The 17,270-nt window shown below is 38.4% G+C and overlaps 2 protein-coding genes across 2 annotated transcripts; both read left to right on the top strand.

The window, feature by feature from the left end:
• Positions 1-1,239: 1,239 nt before the first annotated feature.
• LOC134679530 (juvenile hormone epoxide hydrolase-like) lies at positions 1,240-8,906 on the top strand. Its single transcript, XM_063538485.1, has 8 exons — positions 1,240-1,347; positions 4,749-4,943; positions 5,476-5,703; positions 6,227-6,391; positions 6,879-7,025; positions 7,439-7,640; positions 7,871-8,105; positions 8,376-8,906. Exons 2-8 carry the CDS (start codon positions 4,749-4,751, stop codon positions 8,602-8,604), a joined length of 1,401 nt encoding a protein of 466 aa, XP_063394555.1. The 5' UTR covers positions 1,240-1,347; the 3' UTR covers positions 8,605-8,906.
• A 1,271-nt stretch (positions 8,907-10,177) lies between these two features.
• Positions 10,178-15,323, top strand: LOC134679400 (juvenile hormone epoxide hydrolase-like). The gene is made up of 8 exons (XM_063538297.1): positions 10,178-10,253; positions 11,416-11,601; positions 11,947-12,174; positions 12,447-12,611; positions 12,840-13,025; positions 13,415-13,577; positions 13,830-14,064; positions 14,580-15,323. Exons 2-8 carry the CDS (start codon positions 11,422-11,424, stop codon positions 14,803-14,805), a joined length of 1,383 nt encoding a protein of 460 aa, XP_063394367.1. The 5' UTR covers positions 10,178-10,253; positions 11,416-11,421; the 3' UTR covers positions 14,806-15,323.
• Positions 15,324-17,270: the final 1,947 nt, after the last annotated feature.

The following is a 17,270-nucleotide window of genomic DNA, read 5'->3' as shown; positions in this document are numbered from 1 at the left end:
TGGCCTAGGTGTGTATAGGTACTATTTTTCTGTTCGACGGAGCCGGAAAGCGGCAACTTCGTTTAGCTCAGCGGGCAGAAATTGCCGTTTACCGCAAGGAGAACAGAAAAGTATTTTTACTCAAAGACCACAAATTGTGCCTTTCTTAAGCCCATCTAGCACATTAAGACAATTTTTCCAATCTCAGTGACTGCACGAGTTAGCGCAAAAAATCAGAAATATTTAAAATACTTAATCTTATACCGTTTACAATAACTTCGGCTGCTGACTATAAATGTGTGTAAAAACGCCTGCAAAATGTGAGAGGCAAAATGGCGATTATACAAAATATGCATTAATGTTTTGTCGCTATTAAACAATGCACATTGACAAAATATGTGACAAAATACGCGGTATTTCGGGACTGATACGACAACTTTCAAGAAAAGGGCGTATTCCCATCCCGTCCCATCTTAAAGCTGGCGGCACTTGCAACCCCTCTGGCGTTGCAGCTAGGGTTTGCAATCCGGATCCGAAATGTATGAAATTATCCGGATCTGGATCCGGATCCGCGGATATTCCCATACATTTCGGATCCGTCATGCAAACCCTAGTTGCAGCCGTTGAAGGTAGCCTGAGTGACGGTAATAGTTGCCTCGTTTGCGTCCTAAAACATCATAAAAACTTGTAAGGATATGATGGATGAACTTTTTTTATTGTCTATTCATGTCACTGCCGCTCACACAAATACTGATTAGGAAGTGAGAGACGTTAAAAGTGCAACCATCATAGGCCCTAGATGTAAAAAAAAAAACTATTTTCTTGGCAGCATTAAAAATTAAAATATACAACTGATGGCGACTGTACATTCGTTTACCGTACTTACATTATTTCAACTGAACACAATCACGATGATTTTTTGATTCTGCAAAAACATCAACGAATCATGACAATGAATTTCTTCTTCTAAACATGGCTGTCTAAACGAGTTTCGGTTTAAGTCGCAAACCTCGTAACTCCATTTCAAGGAAATTAGTAATTGCTACCTTGGACAACAATACTTAAAGTCGTAAACATCGTAACTCCCCCGAAGGAGTTCCGAGGTTTGCGACTTAGGCCGATGATTATGCTCTGTTCACTATACCTACGCTATAATACAATGCATTTATTTTATTACCTACTTTTTTAAATTCGACTAATCAACGCAGCAGTTTTAAATTTCAACCTTATATTAACTGGATCAAGGTTGATTTTTCAAGAACAGTAATAGATACTTGTTTTTAAGCGTATCTCGTTCACAGTTATATGTCTGCTCCCTCCAGTGTGTTTTGAAGAAGGAACGGCGGCGGACGTTCATTTGTTTTCAAAGTAAGTTTTGTTTTTCTTAATTATTCTTTCGTTATTCAAGGATATCTATTGAATTATAGGTAGATGTTAAATTAAATTTTGGGCTGCGTACATAATATGCAGTTAATTATATAGTTGTTGCTATGTGTCTCAACTCAACATAATTAGAGGTGATTTGGTTGTTGAAAAACGAAGATATATTTTTTTACTTGAAGAAAACGCGTTTCTTATTTCTTATGATAATTAATATTATACTGTGGCTTAGTTAAACAGAGTTTTGTATGTAGGTAGTTCAAAAACATATAACAAAATAAATTAAAACAGGTTATGTAGTCAGTGTGAGTTGTTTACACACCGGCCAGCGGCTTATTACGCTCAAGTTCAATGCCATGGCCGTTGACGATCGATAATCTGGGGTAACGTTATGCAACAATTCAAATGATGGATATTTGGCGTTTGCATTATTGGTCATATTTTGTTTTAGGGTAAAGGTACCATTCGAATTTATACGACACGAAATTCTTAATAATAATTTAAGCAGATTTCAAAACAACAAATGTATATTTAGGTCATTAAGATCCCGGTATAATTTATGGTAGAATACAAAGGGTCGATGTGAGTGGACAGCGATCACCGGGGTCATTGGTCTCTATGGGTGTACCACAGGGGTCAATATTGGGGCCTTTCCTGTTCCTTATCTACATAAATGACTTGCCATTCCTTGTAAAGACCCACCATGACATAGTATTGTTTGCAGACGACACCTCACTTATTTTCAAAGTCAAACGACAGCAACAAGCGTACAATGATGTAAACGATGCTATTTCAAAGGTAAATGAGAAAAAGACTAAATGTATTCAGTTTGTCACTAGTAGTAACGTAAGGCATGTGCAAACAAGTGTCATTGTGAAGGATGAGGAATTGGAATTAGTTGATAGTACAGTTTTTCTTGGTATAACTTTAGATTCTAAACTTCAGTGGGGTCCCCATATTGCTACTCTTTCGAGTAGACTGAGTTCTGCAGCTTTTGCAGTGAGCAAAATCCGTCAGTTAACTGATGTGAAAACAGCTCGATTAGTATATTTTAGTTACTTCCATAGCATTATGGCATATGGTATTTTACTGTGGGGCGGTGCTTCAGAGATAAATACCATTTTTGTTCTGCAGAAGCGGGCTATTCGAGCAATATATAAATTGAACCATAGAGACTCACTTAGAGATAAATTCAAGGAAATTGACATAATGACAGTGCACTGTCAATATATTTATGAGAATATTCTGTATGTACATAAAAATATTGTTAATTTTAGGAAAAATTGTGACATTCATAATATTAATACTAGAAATAAACATAAGCTCGCAGTGCCCTTCACACGGCTCCATAAAATTAAAAAATCATTCATGGGTAATTGTGTAAGATTTTAATAATAAACTTCCAAACCATATTACTGAATTATCAATTAATAAATTTAAAAATTATGTAAAGCGTAAACTTATTTCTAAAGCTTATTATACCACACAAGACTACATGAGTGATAAAACAACGTGGGATTAATGGTGACTCGAAATAGATAATTCAATGTATGTACTTTTTTGTTAAGTTTTATTGACATTTGTTATTGACATTTAGATTTTATTCTAGAAACATTCTAGACTAGTATTTTTTATACAATTTTTTTTATGTTTGACGAGCTTTTTGTGAAATTCTTAGCATTAAATTTGATCTGTATAATAATCCAATATTACTATGGAATAATATTAACTTCAATAAATTGCTCTGATAATTAGCTTAAGATAATATATTATTATGTAAAACGTTCATAAGTGCTTGTTACTAGGCCTACATGAATAAAGTATTTTTGACTTTGACTTTGACTATGCAAATACAAAAAAAAACATGTTCATCTGACTGTAAATACCTACTTATGCCATTCTATTCTATTAATGAACATACATTTCAAGTGACTCCTATAAAACCACGTAAGTACATAGTTACAAAATAATGCAGTTACAGATGTACATCTTATTTTCTCGGAGACATTCGTATTTATATCGTCATGCTATTTCAGTCAACCTCAGTATTTTATGTATCAAGACTGACTGAAATAGCAAGTCACGTTCGTAGTTTTCCGTGAAAATACAATGGAAAATAATTATTTATGCACTACATTTATATAAATTCTTTATCTACATGTATAAATCAAGTACAAATTGTATTTATCAACATGTAGTCACCTAGTAACTAATGTTATCTCTTAATTCATTACTTTGTACAAACAGCAAACACTCCTACACAACACAAATCAACTGTCTTATTACAAAAGGCATAAGGTCCACCGATGTTCAGCCAACAGTGTGAGCGATGGTACATAATATCTGAATGTATTTTTGTAGGTAATTTCTTGTTTACTTCTGATAATGTGTCATAGGTACCTATCCGGACTTTGCGGCTCGTATAGTCAAGGGTAAAACGATTTTCTACACGAAGACCGGTGTCGTGATGATGACATTACATATTATAATAGTCTAGATTCCGCGTGTTTTTTGCTTCATGACATTTCAATATTTTCAATATAAAATCTACCTACAATTTTGCGTTAGCCCCGGCTTTGGTTTTCCATTGCTAAATATTCGTTCGCCTATTCGTTGCAATTTTTGGGACCGGTGCAAATCTGTGATTAAATAATAAGGATTACTTTCATAATGACAAACAAAAAGCTAGCTAAGTAACAATCGACTGCAATATAACATTTAAAACTTTAAAATTTAATTAAATTACATTTATAACCGTGTCTATTACGAATTTATTTTTTTACCTTTATTTACCGACGTTTCGACACAGGTATCACTGGTCGTGGTCGCGGCTAACTGATGTCCCAGCAAAATGTCAAAACCTGTGTCGAAACTGCGGTAAATAAAGTTAAACATATGTAAATTCGTGATAGAACCGGTTGTAAATGTGATTTAACATTCGACTGGCCCTGCAGCCACAATTAGATATTGTTTACCTGCTTCTGTTGTCTGCAGGTATATGTTTGTGATAGTCACGATTATCTTATCTTTATATTAAAAAAGTTAAAAGATGGGTTTAGTAACCTTTACGATTGTTTCTTTAACATAGTAGACTATGGTACTTACATCTCTCCATAACGTTCACTAGAACCATCAAAGATCTTTACAAATATGAAGAGTTGCGCGTTCGTCATACCTAGTAAAAACTGTCTTGAAAAGTAAGGGGTCGAATGAAGCACCTCATAAATCTCATTAGAAATTTTTGTGGACAATTGGACGCCACAAAGAGTCGAAGAGAGTGGAGAGAGTGGAGTTATTGTCCACAGAACAAAGGTTCTACCGATGGTTATTTAAGAGTCAAACAAGTAAGTTAGTAGGTAGTCATTTAAATATTATCCTTACAATTTCAGATGGCACGTCTCCTATGCTTCGGTCTCCTAGCGCTCCTATTAGCTGCCCCATTCGTCGGGTTTATATACGTTTTGTTCCTGAAGAGTCCACCTCCGCTGCCCGACATCGATGTCCAAGCGTGGTGGGGACCCAAGGAGCTGCAGGCGAAGCAGGATGTCAGTGTCAGGCCTTTTAGAGTGCAGTTCTCTGCCCCGGTAAGTTCTTCTACATTTGCTACGCACAGTAACATTAACACATTCACTGCCTTCGACCCACTCGGCGGGTTCCTTGTTCGTAGGCCCTTTTAGCTACAAAGCGGAAAACATATTTTATCAGCTAGAACAGCGTAGCTTGCTGTGGCAGTGAATCAGTTTAATCTGTCAAAAACTCTTAGTTCATAAGAGTTAAGTTAGTCTTTCGTGTAACGTCTTTCCTGTAATAATACTAAGGCCTGTTCAAGCCATCTATTCTAAAAGGCTGTATGATTAAAGCCTTGGTGAAATAAATAAATATTGGTGGACATCTTACACAGATCAAAAATGTGCCCAAATCCTTAATAAAACACAGTCTATAGGAAAAACGCCAAGATTTTTTATCTAGTATTTTCTACAGACGCCAAATTTGGCACTCTAAAATAACTTTATCAAAATTAAAACTACATGGTACTTTTATATGTTCAAGAGGTCCAAGGGCAATAGGTAATTTCTGTACCTAAATTATTACTTAGACAATTTTCATTACTTCCAGATGGTCCACGACCTCAAAGAGCGCCTTAAGAACCACCGCAAGTGGACTCCTCCGCTGGAGAACGTCGGCTTCCAATACGGCTTCAACAGCAAGCAGCTGGACAGCTGGGTCTCCTACTGGGCAGAGAAGTACAACTTCACGGAGAGGGAGAAGTTCTTCAACAAGTTCCCGCAGTTCAAGACCAATATACAGGGATTGGATATTCACTTCATCAGGATTAAGCCAGAGGTAGTTATATACCAATTTCCACACTATATCTGAGGTCTTCTAAACATTATTTCAAAGAGAAAAGTGTTGCTGTTATTCATATATTTATAGTAAATTTATTAAAAGAAAGGCATATAATTATTATTATATAACGTATATTAGGTATATATGAATGCACATGGCAGCTCAAAGGACAACTCACGATAGACCGGACCGGGCCTGGATTGAGGCGTCCGACATGTCATTTTATATAACGGCTGGTCGGTGATCACGTGGTGCTTTCCATAGAAAATGAAGCGCCGGAAGCTCCGACCCGGCCCCGGCCCGGTCTAGCGTGAGACTTAAAGCTGATACGTGCACATCAAATGTCCAGTTGTCCACTTGTATTTTGTTAATTTCGAAAATGTTCTAAAGTGTCATGTGACACTTTTTCTAAGTAGTTTGAAAATACAAGTTTATCAATAAATTATTTGTATTTGCTTCTCCTCGCCGCTTAATGCGATTATCTTTAGATAAAGTCCACATGAGTCCTCATTGATTTCAGGCTCCAGCAGGAGTGGAAGTGATTCCCATGCTTTTCATGCACGGCTGGCCAGGGTCAGTCAGGGAGTTCTACGAGGCGCTGCCTCTCCTGACGGCCGTCAGCAAGGACCGGGACTTCGCCATCGAGGCCATCGTGCCCAGTCTACCGGGATACGGGTTCTCTGATGTAAGTGTAGAAAGGAAGGAAAATATATCGAATAGTTCAGAAGCTACGCAGAAAGTGGATTGCATGGCTGGCCACTATTCCGAAATTTATAAGATTGTTTTTTTTATATAAGCTTGTCTCAACCTGTCCACCTTGATCTTATCCTTAGCTTGATACTACGGTATGAATTCTCTTATACTTATATTGATTTAAACTGTATAAGATGATTTTCACTCAGCATTACTGTTTTATTTTAAACTAAATACTTATCTTAACCAGTTGTTTTACAATGATTAAACTTTTCAATGTCGGGTGTACAGTCGACGTCAAAAATATGTTTACATTTTTCGCCTTTTTACAAAAGAATAAGGTACAAAAGTGTAAACATATTTTTGACGTCGACTTTACAGCAGCAACCATTATTCAAGAGAGACTAACTAGTTTACGAGACTTAAAAAAGGCTTAAAGAACTTCGAAATGTCCTTATTCAATGTTCCACTATTTCCAGGCTGCAGTGCGTCCAGGGCTAGGAGCTGCGGAGATGTCAGTTGTGATGCGTAACCTGATGCACCGGCTTGGCTTCAAGAAGTTCTACATCCAGGGTGGGGATTGGGGCAGCCTTATCGCTAGCGGCATGGCTACGCTGTTCCCTGGTGTAAGTTACTGTGAATTAATTGGATTGCCCTACCATTTCGCACTTTGTCAAATTGACAATATTTGATATTGTTCCGAGTATGACATGGTACAGAAATCATATTTCTCGACCATATTAGCGTTTTCACATTGTCCGATCCAATGTCGGATGTCGGATAGGACTACAAAGAACTTAAAAACGCCTTTTATATTTTTATATCGGTATTTAATAATTATAATAAAAAAAAAAGTTAATGCAAAAAGTTAAAGAAATTGATTCCAATGGCATTCTCTAGCAGCTGTTTTTATCCAAAGGTCATTCCACATCCGATATTGAATGGGACATTGTGAAAGACTTTAGAAGGGTGATACATAGTATCAGATCAGAGTACCTATTCACATCGGGGCATCTTCATAACTCCCATATTATTCCAGGAAATCCTCGGCCACCACACCAATATGGGTGCCTCCATGTCCATCAAGGCCAACATCCTGACCGCGCTCGGCGCTTATCTGCCTTCCTTCGTGGTGGAGTCGCACTTGGCTGACCGCATGTACCCGCTCGCCACGAACTTCGCTCGGCTGATAGAGGAGACCGGCTACATGCATATACAGGCCACCAAGCCCGATACTATAGGTATGTATAAAACTAGAATAATACCAGAAATTCCCTGGATGCCTCCCACAGGGCTAAGCTCAAACAGGGTTGGGACTGCGCAACAGTCACATATTTAACTACACGAACGCGTCTACCCCGATATGATTTCATCGTTTTAGCTTCCGTCTTTCCGTGACCATAGCTGGTGCAACTCAGCTGAAACTTCGGTTTGTGAAAGTTTAAAAATTACTTAAACAATTTCTTAACAGGTGCAGCCATCTCCGACTCCCCTGTCGGCCTCCTCGCCTACATCCTGGAGAAGTTCTCGACCTGGACCAAGAACGAGTACAAGTATCTACCAGACGGTGGCCTCGACAAGCACTGGAGCAGAGACCAGCTGCTCGACAACCTCATGTGCTACTGGGCTACCAACTCCTTCACCACGTCTGTCAGATTGTACTCTGAGAGTTTTAACAAGCGACATTTCGGATTGCAGTTAGATGAGTGAGTATTAGCTCAAAAATAATTCCCATCTCCGGCGAATTCTTTAAATTACTTAATAAAAATTACATAATATAGTATTTACTTACACACTTCACTAACTTAGTGTACACTTCAGGATGAGATTGGCTCAGAACTGGGATATGTGGCGTGGGATAAGTGGTGGTGGGCGCACTCGAAAAGAGGCCTATGCTCAGCAGTGGGCGATAAAAGGCTGATATGATGATGATGATGTTGGACTTGGACTCATACACCTTGTTTGTTTGTTTTCAGGATCCCAACCCCAGTCCCAACCTGGGTGATTCAAGCGAAGAACGAGCTGGCCTTCCAATCCGCCAGGATCCTCCGCACCAAGTTCCCGAACCTGGTGGCAGCCAACGCCATTGATGACGGCGGACACTTCCTCGCCTTCCAGCTGCCGAAGGTCTTCTCTGAGGATGTGTTGAAGGCTGTGACTGCTTTTAGGAAGTTGAAGAAGGAAGCTAAGAAGACTGAGCTGTAGATATTAGGGAACATGATTAGAACGGAATTAAGGATGACTCACGGTAGACCGGGCCGAGGGCTTCGTTTTCTATGACGGCTGATCGGTGATCACGTGGTGCTTTCCATAGGAAACGAAGCGCTGGAAGCTCCGGCCCGGCCCCGGCCGGGTCTAGCCTGAGTCATCCCTTACTATTAGACCGGTCTTACGATCATTTGTCACCATCGTTGTATAATATAAGAATATGGTTGTTATATTTGTTTTGTGACTTTATGAAAGGGTTTTTATATTATTATATTTTTATAATAAAGTGTTCAATAAAATGTTTTTGTTTATTTTTAAACCTTCTATTAAATTAAATAGATCCAATTCAACTACAACTATATGCATGTGAGTGCACACACACATCAGCTATACGCTACACACTTATGTGTCACCGTCGTTATATGTGTATATTAAATAATTTAACGATATTTTTGAGCAGCATGACCTTTTATTTTACTTTATTTATGATTATTTACTTTGTGATAAATGATAACAGTATCATCATAATGCTGATAATGATTTAAGTAATCTAATCTAACGCCGCCATCAAAATTTCTTAATCATAGATATCGACGGGCTTGGACTCTGGAGAGGAGCTAACAAGCACATGAAAATGTTTCCAAGAATTATTAATTATTAACATCCGGGGTTAAAATAAAAGCATAAAGGATAGGCAGACTATATAGAATGGTCTGGATCTGGATAATGGCGTCAGTTTGTATAGAAGAAGTATATATTACCGATCACCTATCTTACTCGAATAGAAAAGCTGAGTGTCTGAAGGGTCTGATGCCTCGGCTTGGACCCGGACCGGTTTAGCGTGAGTCATCCTTAAATATCGGAAATGCGAATATTTTTCGAAGAATGAATAGCTAAATAGATAGGTGTTCTTAAGCCCTTGAGCCTCGTGGCTTCTTAAGGCAAGCCTCTAAAACGTTCTTAAAAAAATAAAACTGTCTAACTAATATCTGCATTTATATGTATTCCATTATCACAATTAAATACCAAATTAGAAAATTAAAAAAAAAACCGATACTCGGGACATATTTTATGCTAAAAGGGGGGGTTGCGTCAGGGGAGGGCATGGGACACTAGTGTACGTAAAGCACCATACCCAAAGGTATCATACTACATTCATTGAATTCATTTAAGAGATTAAGAGTAGGTATGGCTGTTTGTACATAATGCTGTACAAAATGTCAATAAATTAAAACTAGAATAATTTACTGCAACATAACGTAGGTATTACTTTAAAAATATTATACTTTAGCTTTGATACAAAAACGCATATATGCTCAGTTAAAAATCTATATCACGTAATTTTGGGTCATCCTTTAACTTTAAAGCAATGTCATCATGAAATAGTTTTGTTTTGGCTAGCCAATTAGACGAACGAAGTTGTTTACGGTGGGCCCTCTGCTTCAACACGCATTATTGTATACCTTATTCTCGGGCTATAAATCTCAAATTCAAACCGGTTTCTCAATGGCTGTTGCGTGAGGGCCGATAAGTATAATTGAAACACACTATCAGAGAGTAGTGTCAGTATGCTACAGATGCTCTACAATAGCGGTACTCCTTCACGGTTGGTGGTTTAGTGTCGCGCGGTACGGAGATTTCATTTGGTAAGCAAAAGTGTTATTTACTGTGGAGAATAAATCACAAATAGATGAAATAATCTATTCATGCCTGTGAAGATTGTGTTACATTTACAGCTACAATTAATTTCTAGTCTTGTAAATTCAGTTCAATTCTCTGCCTAAGCTACTGTAAAGTTAGTGACTTTACAGTAAGAGTGACATTCCATTTCCAACTGCAGCTGCAATACTGTTTATTTTACTATGGAAATTGACAATGACAGCGACGCGTTTCCATAGTAAAATGAACAGTATTGCAGCTGCAGTTGGAAATGGAATGTCACTTTAAATGTGGTGCTAAATTACTACACCCGGTTTTTGATGAACACCGGTAGCATGCATGAAAAAGTGTCACGTTGTGGACAGATCTCCAGGGTAACGTTGTGGACAGATCTCTATGATAACGTTGTGGACAGATCTCCATGGTAACGTTACGTAATGTACCTAATGGTATTGTTTTCTTATGACGATATCACGCAAAATTATCGTCCGTAAACCGACTTTACAGACAAATATATTTTATTATTATACATTATGTGACAACGTCGAAAATTTAAAGGTCCATATAAATATGTACTGTAAAATAATATGTAAAATAAATATGTACTACGTTGTACGATACACGTGCGAATAGGTAATTCACAACTCATGTCGATTTAATACACTCCCCGGTCGTATTTTAAAATTCACCACTCGTTGCGAATTTCCTATTTTTCGCACTTGTATCGTAAATAACTATTGTTATTTGTGTAAGGGTTTATACGTATGTGTATGTGTATGGGTCAACTAGCCCCTAGCAGGGAAGTAAAGTGCCACTTTGATATCCTAGCAGGGAAGAAAAACCGCCTTTTCTAATGAAATAGATGAAGTGAAAAATGTTTTGTCACTGTTATTGAAACATTACCGTACAAAACTTTGTTCACGGAACACTTATTTTAAACTAATAAATGACTTTTAATTAAATTCATTTCAATGTCATGACCGATTATGTCTCAATGATAATATATGTACTATTAAAAATTCAAAGAATAGAGCACCTGTGCCAATTCGGATTTAACAATTTGTTACGGATTTGAAATGGTTTTGATATGACCTTGAAGATAGCTCTTGTTTTTTTTTCTCTTTCCGTATTCAGTGTTAATATTTTCAGGATAAAATGCTGAAGCTTCTCCTAGCCCTAGTAGGAGGCGTGACCTTCGCATTATGGTTCGTCTCCAGACCACCTAACCCCTCCACTCTCCCCAAGTTGGACCCTGAACAGTGGTGGGGTCCGGAAAAGTTGAAGGGCAAAGCTGATAACAGTATCAGGCCTTTCAAAATCGAGTTTACTGACAAGGTTTGTGAACATTCAGCTTTTTTTACAATATGTGGGCCAAAAATATTCAGGAAAATGGTCATCTTTCCTTTGGATAAAACAATAGTTAATAATTTGGGCTTTATTAAGGCTTTCATCATAAAGCCTTTCAGAAATTGAAGGTTTGAAGTTGGGCTTGCCTATAAAGTTTATGGTGTTCAAACGAAAACGCATAATGTAGCCTTGTGTGAAAATCTGTTGCCAATCGTTTAAAAATCTCTGCCTTATCTTTTGAAAAACCTCTAACTGTAATATCTCCTCGAGGAAACCTCAGCAATCCTTATATGGATTTACCTTTATTCTCAGTTAGTATTCCTGCTATTCCAGATGGTTGAAGACCTGAGAAGGCGTTTAGACAACTTCCGCCCCCCACCTCCCCCGCTAGAGGGCGTGGCGCAGAACTACGGCTTCAATAGCAAGCTGTTAGACGAATGGAGGAAGTACTGGAGGGACCAGTACCCTTTCAAGGCCAGAGAGACCTTCTTGAACCAGTTCCCGCAGTTCAAGACTAATATCCAGGGGCTGGATGTGCACTTTGTACATGTGAAGCCTAAGGTAAGCAATCAAGGAAAGAAAAACAAATAACTAATGAAAGTACGTAAATGAGAAATAATGCCACTTGTCGCATCAAGAGTCTAAAATATTGATTTAACCTCTCTTGATGCAAGAAGCTTAGCAGGAGCATTGGAATAACATGGAACATGGTTGGCGTATGGGAACAATAAGTGAACTTGTAACATCTGTCACTACATTTCTCTTATGATTTGGCTTTGATTAGTGATAGACATACAGAACATTTATTTACGAAATCTATAATATTGTTTCAGGTTCCAGCGGGTGTGAAAGTCCTGCCTCTCCTGCTTCTTCACGGCTGGCCTGGCTCTGTGGCCGAATTCTACGAGTCCATTCCCCTGTTAGCTCGTCAGGCGCCTGGGTACGACTTCGCTTTTGAAGTCATTGTGCCCAGCCTTCCCGGATATGGATTTACCGACGTAAGTACACCTCAAATAAAGTAACATTATACCTTAAATAAAGTTGAGAGAGATACGTTTGGCCGCTACGTCTATGTGTCTGTTTGTACCACCAATTTGGATGCGGTTATTATTATTTGAAAGAAGGTTTTTCCAAAATCGGTTCATTCGTTTCATTACATTGCGGATTTTTCAAATTTTATGTAACGTTTTTAAAGCAAACTAATTTGTATTATCATCATGTTTCAGGCTGCCGTCCGACCAGGTCTTGGCTGCGCCCAGGCTGCTGTACTTCTCCGTAACCTGATGCACAGACTTGGACATAAGCAGTTCTACTTGCAAGGTGGAGACATGGGCTCCATCATCGGCACCTACATGGTGACGCTGTTCCCTGATGAAGTGTTGGGATTCCACTCCAACATGCTTCTCGCTAGGGTAATTATTGACACTTAATTTCCGTAACCTGATGCATCGAATTTGACACAAACAGTTCTACATGCAAGGTAAAAACATGGGCTCTAGAGTCAGACCAATAAAAGTCTGCAGTGGATTTGATAGCCCACGCAGTAAAAGTGTCACTTTAAAAGTCAAACTTCATTATGGCGTATTAATACCATTTGCACTGCGTGGGCTATCAAATCCGCTGCAGACTTTTCTTGGTCCGACTCTATCATCGTGAACAACATGGTTATGCTATTCTTTGAAATGTTGGGATTCATTTAGTTATTCTTAGTACTCCTAATTTTTGAGGTTAATGCTCTTAAGTTCCTACAATAACAACTAGGCATTACGTAACTATTTTTAATGAAAGTATTTTTTCACAGAACACTCGTTCAAACTTGTTGCTGTTGCTGGGAGCCCTGTACCCTCCGCTCGTGGTGCCTGCTCACCAAGCACCAAGGCTGTACCCATTGGGCACGTTCATTGCCAATATGACGCTAGAGACGGGATACTTCCACATGCATGCCACCAAACCTGATACTCTTGGTAAGTTCAGAGTTGTTTAATGACAAATGTATGCTGTCCTCGTTAATCATCTTGCGTACCTTCCAAGTCCATAGAAAGCGCTCAGTGAACTGGTTTGTCACTGGTTAGGATGAATCATCGTCAATCACGATGGCACTTCTTACGTACCAATATGCAATTAAAAAGGCTTATCGCCTTGGCCACCCCCAAAATACAAACCAAAATAATTTATTCAAAAATTACCCACGGAATTTCATAACATCAATTTCCCAGGTGTCGGTCTATCCGACTCCCCGCTCGGCCTCCTAGCCTACATCTTCGAGAAGTTCAGCACAGGCACCAGGTTCGACTTTAGGGACCGAGAGGACGGAGGCCTTCTGGAGTTCTACTCCAGAGAACAGTTGCTGGACAACGTGATGATATACTGGGTCAGCAACGCGAAGACTACGGCTATGAGGATGTATGCTGAGACGTTTAACAAAGCGCATATTGCTCTTAATATTGACAGGTGAGAAACTGTAAACTGTAGTTAAAAAAGGTCATTTACGAAGAAAAAGTGAACTAGACTTTAAGTGCCCGTGGCTTGACCAAACCACCGTATTCTACAGTCGCAGAAACACTTCAGTCGATAAACACTCAAAAACAGACAAGTCGTTAAGGAACTTAACAATACAATTCTTTATTTTTTTAACATCAGTGGACAAGTGAGATTTTAAATATTAACAACTTTTAAAATTTAGTTATGTATAATTCCCTAACTTCATTATTAAGTATTATTTCTCTAGCTTTTCTCTGGCAATTTTGTCAGTCCTAACAGTCATAACCTTCCCTCTGAAGAACGTCGTGGGGTTCATATCTCGCTCTCTTCCTAGCTATCCATCCCACATGGTGGCTGGGTCAGCTTTCCTGTTTAACCTTCTCCAATTCACCCTGTCCACGACATCGTCCTTGGATAATTTGCACTCACGTGGGGTTCATATCTAATTATCAATTATCTCAATCTTCAAATATTTTCTGTTCCAGTTACCAAACCACCGTCCCAACCTGGGCCTTCCAAGCCATCAACGACTTCTACCACCCCCCACTCCTGCTGCGCACCAAGTACGTGAACCTCCTAGGAAACACCGAGGTGCCTGACGGTGGACACTTCATCGCGCTCGAGAAGCCTGAAGTATTCAGCCAGGATGTGTTTAAGGCTGTGAAGGAGTTTGTGGAACATCGAGAAGGCAGTACGAAGACTGAGCTTTAAGAGACTTATTTTGTGATAAACACAACTGCCACCTTGGAGTACAGTACAATATGAAATTTTTGAAATTAGTCATCAGAACATACTCGTAAGTCGTAATGTCCACCAGAACATTCGGCAAATTCATTTCTGTTGGTGATGAAGCTATTGATAAAGTCTCTGCTACAAAAGTGATAAAAACCAGTATCTGTAAAAAATATAGTTGTGATTGTGATGCATGTTTTAAATGTGTACCATCAACCGGGGTGAATAGGGATAACTGGTGTGAATAGGGACCAATAGGGACAAAACTTAAAATGTGATTTACCTGACGATTTTTTAAAATACCCACATATAAATAGTATCATACCAAATCTACTGTTATTTTCGATCAAACTAGGTACACAATTTGTGTGGATATTTTTAAAGAAATTGTCAGGTAAATCACATATAAATTTTGTCCCTATTGACCCCGGTTGACTGTATTTCATTTATTTTTGTAAATGTAAATATAAAATAAATAAGATTTTGTTATGTCATAATGTCATTTTATTCATTAATTGATAGTAAGATTTGGATGGTTTAAATATCGGTATTTGTATAACATACTATGATGTTGGTCGCAGGTGCTGTGCTTGTTATTTTGGGTAACGACGATAGGTACTTGTTGAATAACTTGTACCGGCCAATATTAAATAACTGCGATCAACAATTGACAATCTTTGCGTTAGCAACTGCTATCAAAGTCTGACCAACGGAAAACCAAAACTAAGCTTTCTCATTACTTAGTATAATTACTGTGATTCACTAAGATATCAATATCACTAAGATATCACTATCACTAAGATATCACTATCTTCTTATGATGGATCGATAATACATTAAATATCAAATCAAATTAATTCATGCTACGTCGATAGTCACACCTGCAATAATGTTACACGGCGAAGGCCGCATAAATATCTGCCACGATCTTATTAGAGCCATAAGAGCGTGTCACGTATTTTTGCGGTCTTAGGATAGAAACATAATATTATTGCAGGTAACTGTACGGTAGACATTTTTAACGGGTAGGTATTTGTTACATATTAGTCATTGGGAAAAATGACTCCCACTTTTCGTTCTCCCGTGGGAGGAAATTCTTCTGAAACTTGAAATGCTTGATCTATAGGGTACGGTAGCAAAGAGAATGGAGAAAGGGGTTGGAAGAACAACCCTTCAATCTTAGTTCAAGAATTACATAATATTACAAAATACGAGGCAACTCATACACAATAATAACATACGACTATACGGGGTCCATATTGGCTCATATACAATTTATTATTCGAATATTTCTAATAATACCGCTTTGTAGTCATAATAATCATTTCTCCGAAAATTGTTTCTCATATATTTTTTTAATACTTTTTTGTACTACTATCTACATTATTCATAACGATACATATTCCGTTTTTTTTAACTCATAATGTTGTCACTGAGAATGTATCTGTGCCCATAATGTTATTTTTAAAAATTTCTCGAAGACTAAGGCGGGGGAGCATTATTGCTCTCGCTACGCTCGCTCACTGTGAGGGTCACGGGATTTCGGTTCTGTGAAGTTCGCAGTTCTAACCTAACCTAACCCACCTTTCTGGCAGCATTTCGGTTCTGTGAGGGTCGCAGTTCTAACCTAACCTAACCCACCATTCTGGCAACATTTCGGTTCTGTAAGGGTCGCAGTTCTAACCTAACCTAACCCACCATTCTGGCAGCATTTCGGTTCTGTGAGGGTCGCAGTTCTAACCTAACCTAACCCACCTGTCTGGCAACATTTCGGTTCCGTGAGGGTCGCTGTTCTAACCTAACCTAACCCACCATTCTGGCAGCATTTCGGTTCTGCGAGGGTCGCAGTTCTAACCTAACCTAACCCACCTGTCTGGCAGCATTTCGGTTCTGTGAGGGTCACAGTTCTAACCTAACCTAACCCACCTTTCTGGCAGCATTTCGGTTCTGTGAGGGTCGCAGTTCTAACCTAACCTAACCCACCTTTCTGTCAGCATTTCGGTTCTGTGAGGGTCACAGTTCTAATCTAACCTAACCCACCTTTCTGGCAGCATTTCGGTTCTGTGATGGTCGCAGTTCTAACCTAACCTAACCCACCTTTCTGGCAGGATTTTAACCTGACTTGACCTACTTTTCTGTTTATTTTTGTCTTTTTTTTTCTTATATAGAATTTACTATTGCAGGTGCATGCTGCTATAAATAAAATCAAATATGTCGAAATCGATATGTCGAGTAATAATATATGCATAAATTTTAGTAATAGAGATATTTATGTAGAATGACATTATAAATATAATGAATTCGAAGTTCCAATGAGTATTGTTTAAAATGAAAATGTATAATGATCATTAGGATGTAAAATTATATGAGATACATTTTCGGAGTTTCAATAATCGAATTTGCAATTTTATATGAACTTTGGCGCACCCGACTATACGACGTTA

The sequence above is a fragment of the Cydia fagiglandana genome, chromosome 2 (genome assembly GCF_963556715.1).
Source record: "Cydia fagiglandana chromosome 2, ilCydFagi1.1, whole genome shotgun sequence".
Taxonomy (NCBI): Eukaryota; Metazoa; Arthropoda; class Insecta; order Lepidoptera; family Tortricidae; genus Cydia; species Cydia fagiglandana.
This window is presented reverse-complemented; position numbering and strand designations above follow the sequence as displayed.

Coding starts and splice junctions, on each gene's coding strand:
- LOC134679530 (XM_063538485.1), top strand. CDS start 4,749: ATGGCACGTCTCCTATGCTTCGGTCTCCTAGCGCTCCTATTAGCTGCC. Junction 4,944..5,475: donor GAGTGCAGTTCTCTGCCCCG/GTAAGTTCTTCT, acceptor CATTACTTCCAG/ATGGTCCACGACCTCAAAGA. Junction 6,392..6,878: donor CGGGATACGGGTTCTCTGAT/GTAAGTGTAGAA, acceptor CACTATTTCCAG/GCTGCAGTGCGTCCAGGGCT.
- LOC134679400 (XM_063538297.1), top strand. CDS start 11,422: ATGCTGAAGCTTCTCCTAGCCCTAGTAGGAGGCGTGACCTTCGCATTA. Junction 12,612..12,839: donor CCGGATATGGATTTACCGAC/GTAAGTACACCT, acceptor ATCATGTTTCAG/GCTGCCGTCCGACCAGGTCT. Junction 14,065..14,579: donor ATTGCTCTTAATATTGACAG/GTGAGAAACTGT, acceptor TTTCTGTTCCAG/TTACCAAACCACCGTCCCAA.